Source organism: Lactuca sativa, chromosome 8, assembly GCF_002870075.4.
Source record: "Lactuca sativa cultivar Salinas chromosome 8, Lsat_Salinas_v11, whole genome shotgun sequence".
Taxonomy (NCBI): Eukaryota; Viridiplantae; Streptophyta; class Magnoliopsida; order Asterales; family Asteraceae; genus Lactuca; species Lactuca sativa.
Window position 1 is genome coordinate 121653344 of NC_056630.2, and position 10038 is coordinate 121663381.

A 10038-nucleotide genomic window follows, 5' to 3' on the forward strand; every position below is an offset into this window, starting at 1 on the left:
CCTTCCCTTTCCTTTAATGAATTTACATAAAAACTCGGGAACAAGGCGTAAAGAAATATTTAAAATCGGAATATGCCAAAACATTGAGATGTATGCATTTTGTCATAAACAACATAGAAACATAAAAAACGGATTTCTTTTTCACCTAATAAAAATGCTTAACGAGCACCAATATGTGAAAGTGGTTATGTTGAACTTTGTTTTTTCTAGTTTTTTATGTAGAACAAAATAAAATTAGATTGTTAAAACGGATTTTAGCAAAATTTTAGTGGCTTTTATATGTTTTTTCCTTTTTTAATATACATATTCCAGTTTCTTTAACTTTTACTATAAAAATGACATATAATTAATCTTATGTTTGGAAGCATTTCACAAGTTTTTTTTGGGTTACGTGTTGCAATTGTCTTTAACAAAAAACTAGTTTATAACATGTAGAAGTTATGGTTATAAAATTAATTAAACTTTCATAATAAAATAAATTATTACTGAAGATATATTTTTTTAGTTATATAAAATTATAATCGTTGATTTAAATAAATACATGACCTTATAATATATATTAATTTGTTTTAATTTTTATTCTAATGTTATTAATTTAATGTAGTTAGAGTAAAAATTTTAAAATTTGAACTTTAAAATAAAAAATCAATAGGTTGACAAGTGATATGACATTAATTAATAAATCTAATAAAATGACACATGATAATAAAAAATATATTATTTTATTAAAACAGAGAAATAACATTAATAAAATACGTTAAGAGTCAAAATTGAGATATATTGTCAACATAACATGTTATTTTTAAAATGAGATCAGGGAACAGTGGCGATTCCGGCAATTTTTTTCGTTAGGGGTACATTTTGAATTTATTCAAAAATATAAAGGACTTTCAAGTAAAATTTTAAATAACTAAATTATTTACATGTAATTTTCTTTTTTGCCCCCACTACCCAAACTTTAAATCCGCGACTGTGAGTGAATGAAGTCTTGGCACAGGAATACAAACCAAAGGATTAGCTCTAGGAAGTGTTATCCCAGGTCCCTCTTTCATATCAACACGGGCTGTATCCCCGTGTTGACCAGCCTTCCACTCGAAGCATTGAAGCATCGCACCCAAAGCCACTTGTGCGATTTGCATCGCTAAAGACATCCCAGGACACATTCGTCTCCCGCTCCCAAACGGCAACATCTGGAAGTGTTGTCCTCTAACATCCACCTGACTCCCTTCAAACCTTTCAGGATTGAACTCCAGTGGGTCCTTCCAATTCTCCGGATCCCTACCAAGGGCCCAAACATTTACAAAAACAGTAGTTTTTGAAGGAATATGGTAGCCTCCGACTATGCAATCTTCGGTTGATGTTCTCGGGATTATTGGGGCTGTGGGGTGTAACCTTAGGGTTTCCTTCACGATTGCTTGGAGGTATGGAAGATTCGGTATGTCGGATTCTTCTAGTATTCGGTTTTTTCCGACAACTCGATCTATTTCTTCTGTTGCTTTTTTCATTACTCTGGGATGGTTGATTAGTTCGGCTAAACCCCATTCTATAGTAAGTGCGGATGAGTCTGATCCTGCAACGAATAAGTTCTTTGACAAAACAAAGGTGAATTAAGTCAGTCTTTTAACAGTTTCATTAATTGTCGGTGTTAAAGGATTAACTAAAAGAGTAATTAATTACCAGAATAAAGGCTTTAATGTTTTCTCTGCTCACTTTCAGCTCCATGGAATCATCTTCTGAAACATTGAGTAGAATGTCCAGAAGGTCCTTCACTTCATCTTTGTCCTTCTTCTTCCTCCTTTCTTCTTCATGTTCACGTATGATCCTTTCTACCAATTTATCGTAAAGTGGGTGTAGCTCCTTTAAACGTTTTCCAAACCCTTGTAAATCAAGATTCTTACAGAACCAGATGTAATCTGCGAGGTTAAATCTACCGCTAATCTCTGTTATCTCGGTAACCAGCTTCATCATATTAGATGCTTCGTTTTCATCCTCCGAACACCTTTCGCTCACAATCATTCTCGAAATCACGTTGTTTGTCAACTTGAAAAGCTCGCCTTTAAGATCCACAGGCATACCAAGTTTTGCGTTTTGTGATAACATGTTCATGAACCGATTAATCTCGTCTTGTCGTACAGGAAGAAGTAAATCGAGTGTTCTACCGTTTAAGAGCTCCGACATAATCAGTTTCTTCATGAGTTTCCAGTAGGATCCATAAGGAGCAAACATGAAATCTTTTGACCCGTAGGTCAAGTAGACTGTTGTGGTGTTTCGGGGTCGATCTAAGAAAGAAGCTTCGTATGTTCTAAGGAATTCTTTTGCCATTTCTGGTGAAGAAACAGCAACACAAGGTACTGATCCAAGTAAGAATCGGAATACTGGACCATATCGAGTGGAGAGCTTGTGTAAAGCTTGGTGAGGGATTGGAGCAAGGAGGTGGAGGTGTCCGATGATCGGAAGGGCCAAAGGGCTCGGCAGAAGCCGGGATTTGCACAGGGAAGATGCATAGTAGGATCGGATGAATAGAATGGAGATAAACGAAATGAGTAAGAGTATGAAGTAGCTATAGATGTCAACCATTGGTGGAAAAAAAAAAGGTCGAAAATGATTGATTCAGATGATGGATATAAATGTTTGTGTGCCTTATATATACCAAGAAAGAACATCCTTGTATTGTTAGTTGTTAGAAACAAGAGGAATCGTCATAGATATAAACCAAGAAAGAACAGTATTTTATTGTTTGAAGATTAAACAATATTGCATTTTTATATGGGTGTTTTGGAAAATACACATTGGCTTCATCTAAACCCAAAAATAGTATAATTTAATATTTATGTTCAACCATTAATTTGATATAAAATATGATTTAAAATAATATGATTTTTTATATAGTCGTTTTGGAAAACTTATTTCTGTTTTTTTTTAAATAAATTCATTAATTTGTAAAATGATATAATAAAAAAATGTTATAATTCAAATTGATACCATTCTAAATTGTTATGATCACACGCATGTCCCTGCCCTAACAGAAATTATCCATTTCAAAACTAAACATTTGTTGCCAATGGAGATAATATAATTCTATAATGTGATCTTGTTACAACTGTTAACCACACAATTACAACATAAAGTTTAATGAAAGAAATAGCAAATGCTTTTATTTATTTATGTATTATAGCAACTTACTTTTATTTCTTCCAATTTGACACAATGACAAAAGGTTATTCTACTCCATGTATCTTGATTAGGTGATTTCACATATAAAACCAATTTAACTAACCCATACACCAACGTATAAGAGAAATCTGAAACTACGAAGAAAAGTAGTTTGAACATAGAATTTTCAAATAATCATTAATAAACCTAACTCAAAATGTAGATATTGTTCACAATGGTCTAGGGTGATCACTGAGACTGATGATGCAGAAGTTCAAAAAAAATACATATGTGATATGTTTTTTTTTTTGTTATACATGCTAACTAACACACTCACAGATCATAGGGATGTCCTGAAACATTGATATATGCTAAAGACATTTGACATGCTCTAGAGACAATGCACAACTCATAAAAACAAAACAAAAACAAAAAAACAAAAACAAAAAAACAAAAAAAAAAAAAACAAAACAAAACAAAAAACAAAAAACAAGGGGATATATGTTTATCATTTTTAATTTCTTTTGATTCACCATGAACGACCAAGACTCTATTCTTGATCAAGTTCACAAATTTCTTGTTTTGGTGTCTAAGATTAATTTCTTTGAATCCACCATGAATTACCATGACGGTTGTTAGTTAGGGTGATAATTGCAAAGTTACCCCTATCGTGACAAATGCAGTTATAGGAAGAAACTGATGTGTGAAAAGAATCTAAATTGTGCATCAAATTAAAATTTTGTTTGTGTTGATTTTTGAAAGTCACAAAACAAGAAAAATAAAGGATAATTTGATTCTCGCAACATAATCAATAAAGGCAAGTAGTCGTTGTCTAAAATTATGTGTTACCCTTACAAAGAAAATGGGCATATAAAACATTATTGTCCAAAGAAGAAGAACCAGAATTCAAACAAGAAGACTAAAAAGGCAATGATAATAAAAACATGGTGGAACAAGATTATATTGCTAGAATTATAGTCATGGTTTCTAACTTAACTAATGGAATGATTCAAGAACTGCACGTGGCAAGTATGATAATCACAAATGATTGGTGATGTTGTAACATCCGAAAATCAAGGCAAAATTTTTATTTTTAAAATCGTTCTGAAATCCATAAGTTTTCCGAAACAAAGTTTCCAAAAGTCACCATCACGAATCAGAGTATCCAAAATCCTAAATGACACAAAAATCCAATATGATTTGCACGGTCAAGCCTTTGCTTTGCCCCTGTCATCTGAAGTACCTAACACCATAAAATCAAACTGTAAGCCAAAGCTTAGTGAGTTCCCCCAAAGTAACGAAACACAACTAATAGATAACAGCATGCATATATGAGCCTTCAGCTTGACTGGACCGTCTCGCATGACCTACAGCCTATCTGGACCACCCCGAGTATCTTGGCCTTCAGTACAAAGCAGAACTGCCTCAACCCAACCACAATATGTCGACATATGCAACATATAAACATAAACACATATCCATCAAGTACAGGTAATCATACAAATCTACGAATTATCATATAACCAACATAACATTAACATATAAACCAGGATACATAACCTAGTGGGTTGGCATTGGTGCCTACCATCCACAAACTACAGTAAAGAAAAAATCACCTCACAGTCTGAAAGATAGTTGAATTGATCACTGCTCCAAATACTATCTATACAGGTCACCTATATAATAAATAGGGACCCAATCTCAATCTACTATTCAAATTACCCAAAATAACCTAAAGTCAAACTTGGTCAAAGTCAATGGTCAATGGTCAAAAGTCAAAATCCCACATTAGGCGGCGTACACTCCATCTATATGCATGGCGTAGACATCCTTCCCCATATTACAGGGCTCAAACCCAGTACGTGTTCTATACCCTTTGGTACGCCCTGCGTACTTAAGCCAGGTCCAACTTCTTAATTAAGCACTTATTCCCTTAAGACCTCACGACCAAAACTCAGATCTAATCCTAAAAATCATCCTAATTTATAAAGTTTCCAACTTTATGACTTTTCATAGGTAGAAGGTGTGCAAAACCAAAACCCTAACTTATTACACAACCCCAAGCCTCATTTCTCTTGCATGGGTGAAGGGAAACAATCAAGATTGCATTTTTATAGATTCATGCACACAGGGATGTCTAAAAATGCTACTCATGGGGTCTGGAGTAGCTCATACTCAACTAAACCAAGAATATGGGGCAAAAAGCACATAAAACTTAGGACTAATAAGATCTAACAAATCATTCACCAAGTTCAAGACTTTATGCCTCCTGGAGAATGCTTGAGAGGTGCAAATCCCATATCTACAATGCTTGAAGCTTTCCAAGCAACACTGCCAACTTCTTATTCCTTCAAAAGCACCTAAAAACGCACTCTTAGGTCACAAGGCATAAATATAGGGTTAGGTTTTAAAGGAGTCATTTTGAGAGATGGAGGATGAGAATGGAAAGGGTTTATGGAGGTTAAGGTGTTTAAATGGGGCTCAAACTCCTGGATTTAGGGTTTACACTTATGTCGAGTACGCCCTACATACTCCTTATGTACGCCCTATGTACTCAAATGCACCCCAAGTATGCCCAGTGTAAGGACCGGTTTTGCAATAATTTAATACTTTAGTCAAGAATGGAAATACTTGATTTGGCTGAGTGATACAATTCTCCCCCACTTGAATCAGACTTTGTGCTCGAAGTCCAATGCTATGAATAACTCTAGGTAGTGCTCCCACATCTCTACCTCAGGTTCCCACGTCCATTCGGAACCCTTCCAATGTTACCACTGAACCTTAACCAATGGTACCACCTTGTTGCACAAGACCTTCGTTTTCCTATCCAAGATCACCACTGGTATCTCAACATAGTTTAGGTGCTCATCAACCTGAATATCTTCTGAAGGAATCATTGTTGACTAATTAGTTACACACATACAAAGCTGAGAAACATGGAAGGTGTTGTGAATCTAGCTAAGCTCCTCGGCAGATCCAAACAATAGGCTACCCTGCCTACTCTGGCCACTACTCGAAACAGTCCAATAAATCGGGGCCCCAACTTACCCTTCTTGCTAAATAATATTACACCCTTCCAGTGTGATAATTTCAGTAAAACCATATCCCAGACCTGAAACTCTAAATCGGATTATCATTGTCAACATAACTCTTCTGCCGACTCTAAGTTATCTGCAACATCTGACCGATCCGCTGGATAAGATATGTCATCTGAAGGACCACCTCAGTCTTCCCCATAACCCTGTGACCAACCTACCCCCAACAAACTAGTGTACGACACTTCCTCCTGTAAAGAATCTTGAAAGGCGGCACACCAACACTAGAATGATAGTTGATGTTGTTAAAAACTCATCTACGGGAAGGTAGGAGTCCCAACTCCCACCTAAATCTATGACACAGACTCTCAACATATCCTTGAGCATCTGGATGGTCTGTTCTCTCTAGCCGACATTTTACAAATGACAGATTGTGTTGAATTACAGTCTTGTACCCAGTGCCTCGTGGAGACTTTGCCAAAATCGTGAATTAAATTGAGCATCTCTATTAGATATAACGGAGACTAGAACACCATGCCAAGCGATGATCTCGTGCACATACACATCAGCTGATTTTTCGGCCAAGGAACTCTCTCGACTAGCCAAAAAGTGGGCACTCTAGGTCAGACGATCCACAATGACACATATCGTATCAAATCCTTTATCCGTCCTGGGTAACTTGGTGATAAAATCAATGGTGATATGCTCCCATTTCCATATGGGAACCTCGAAAGGTTAAAGCTTTCCGTTCGGCTTCTGGTGCTCGGCCTTGACCATATGACAGGTCAAGCACATCTCCAAATACTAGGCTATCTTATTCTTCATGCATGACCAATAATAGTTAAGTCTAAAATCTCGATACATTTTTGTAGCTCCAGGGTGTATCGAAAATATGGACTTATGTGCCTCCTCCATCAAGGTCTGGCTGGTCCTACCAAAATCTGGAACCCAGACCCAACCACACTGCATCAACAATCTATAGCTATCGATGCCAAACCTCTAATTCTCTCCTTCTTCTAATGCTCACTCTTGATTCCCTCGGCCTAAGCCTCTCTGTTCAACTCCAAAAGTGGATAATCAATGGACATCCTCATACATAAACCCCCAACAGAAGTACTAGCAGTCTTGTGGATCAAAGCGTCAGCGACCACATTTGCTTTCCTATGATGATACAGAATCTTGCAGTCATAATCCTTGATCACGTCAAGCCATATAAGTTGTATCGTATTCAGATTCGGCTGATGCATGAGATATCTTAGACTCTTGTGATCCATGTAGATGACACATCGGACCCCGTATAGATAATGTCGCAAAAGCTTGAAGGCGAACACCACCGCCCCTAACTCCAGATCATGCATTGGATACCAAACCTCATGTGGCTTAAGATGCCTAGAAGCATACATAATAACCCTCCCTCGTTGCATGAGTATTTCCTCCAAACCAGTGATAAAAGAATCACAATATACATCAAAATCATCTACACCCTTTGGAAGGGTCACCACCGGGACCTCGCATGATTTCTGTCTCAGCGTCTCGAACGCAGCTTGTTGCTGAGACCCCAACAAAAATCCACGCCCTTCCTCGTCAAACGATTGAGAGTTATGAAAACCTAGGAGAAATCTTGACTAAACCTCCGATAATAACCTGCCAAACCTAGAAAACTCATGCTCTCTAAGGGATACTTCGAGACCTCCCACTGCATAACCGCCTCTATCTTGGCCGGGTCGACCAAAATCTTGTCCTGGTTAACGAGGTGTCACAAGAACAGGACCTATTGTAACCAAAACTCACACTTCGAGAACTTGGAATAAAGCCTCCCCCTTCTCAGAATTCCTAGTAGCTCCCGAAGGTGCTCCTCATGTTACTCCTTGGTCTTGGAATAGACCAGGATATCATAATTCCTCACTAGCACATGACTTAAGATTTATAACCTATCGTGTTGACATATTCTATTTCCATTCCAGTTAAAGTTGGCTTTGCATATGAGTTCTTAGAGTTCTCAATTGGTTGCACAACAACTTGGAAGCAATGGCAGGCCCTTGAGCTGCCAAGTGGCAAGAAATTAAGATTCAGTTCAGTTCATATGAGATTGGATTTGTCATTACCCTTGTCTTTGTTGGATTAATGTCTAAGTCCATAACTATATTTGGTAAGACTTGACCCGACTCGGCATGGTCCATTTGGGTTGCATACCATCATGCACTTGAATGAGAGAAATAAGACACTTATGGTTATTAATATATTATAAGTTCTAGTATATTAATAATAAGAATAATAAGATTATTTAATTAGTATTGATCAAGAATTAATCTAGGATTAATTAAGTGATCAAAAGAAGACTAATTAAATATATGGGTTGATTGTGTAAATCATCCATACTTGTATAGTGGGCTAATGCTCCATGGATAATCAAGTTGGGCTAAAACCCATAGGATGGTCCATGGATGCTCCATGGTGTATTTGTACCCATGGATCCAAGGAAATGGAAAGCCATGACAATTAAGAGTTTACCCTAATTGTGTAACTATATAAGCATCTTATTATTGAGGAAAAATCGGCCACTAGTAGTATTCAAGAAAGGGCTAGCCGATTTTGGTGAGTGTAGAATTCTCTCAAGTCATTCTAAGTGTTTTGATGATTGTGATTCCATTTGAGGTGTCACACTTGGGGCACTAAGCACTCAAGCTTCATGAAGACTTTCTACATCAAGAGGTATGTATTCTATCTTGTTACATTATTGTTTTGTATGCTAGATTAGGATAATACCTTGGAAGTTCTTATTTGCATGTATAATAGAGAAAACATAGATCCAAGGTATTTAGGGTTGCATGTACACTTAGGAGTGTTAGAATGCACAAAACCCAACAGTGGTATCAGAGCCACGGGTTGTTTTCTGTTATATTGATGCAAATATTTTATTTTCAAAGTTGGAAAAAAAAAACATGAAGTTTGTCAAATTTTAAGATAATTACTTGTTCTTGTGAAAAACTAATTATTTGTAAAATTTGAATAATTTGCTTTATGAGTTGAATTAGGTCAAATTTAATAAAAGATAAAATAATATGATTATTTTATTAGTTTTAAAAGTTTGATCTAAAGAGTTTTATTTTTTTTTTGAAACCTCCATAAGTTATGGATATGAAAAGGTTTTTAAAAAAAAATTGATTCAAAGTTTTATGGAGTTACAAAAAATTTGGTGTTAATGTTTTAAAGGATTCCATAACTTAAGAATAAGTTATGGATCACCAAAAGTTTTTTGTGTTAGCTTATTTTATGAGTGAATTTAGATTAATGAATAAAATTATGTGATAGTTGGTTTTAATCCAAATTAATCTAAAAGAAGTTCATAAAATGTGTTTATGTAACTTATAAGTCACATTTATGAATCTTAAAACTCATAAAAGTGGGCAAAGGTTACAAAAATGAAGAGTCTAGTTCTAATTAAATGGCTTTATGACTCCATAACTTGTCCTCAAGTTATGGAGGACCAAGAGTCTCTTCATTTAATAAAATAAAATAAAATAAAAAAAAGTGTAACCTTAATTAATTCCATAAGTTATAAAATAAAGAAAAGTTAATTCTTTTATTAGTTTAAAGTCTTCCATAACTTGTCCTCAAGTTATGGAACTTGAAGAGTTTTTGGATTAAAACTACTTTAAACACATAAGTTATGGAATTAATTAGTTTTGAATAGCTTCAAAACTTGCCCTCAAGTTTTGGAATTTGTAAAGTTTTCACTTATGAATACTTTAATTCCAAGTTAGCCCTTAGAATTTTAAAAGTTAAAATTCAACCCTTATACTTTATAATATTATAAGTTAATAATATATATATGTATAAGAGTAAAGTC

The 10038-nt window shown here is 35.5% G+C and overlaps 1 protein-coding gene across 1 annotated transcript; it reads right to left on the reverse strand.

The window, feature by feature from the left end:
• Window positions 1–703: 703 nt before the first annotated feature.
• LOC111884025 (cytochrome P450 93A3) lies at window positions 704–2577 on the reverse strand. Its single transcript, XM_023880355.3, has 2 exons — window positions 1678–2577; window positions 704–1586 (listed from the first exon to the last, which is right to left on the reverse strand). Exons 1-2 carry the CDS (start codon window positions 2575–2577, stop codon window positions 948–950), a joined length of 1539 nt encoding a protein of 512 aa, XP_023736123.1. The 3' UTR covers window positions 704–947.
• Between the last annotated feature and the right edge of the window lie 7461 nt (window positions 2578–10038).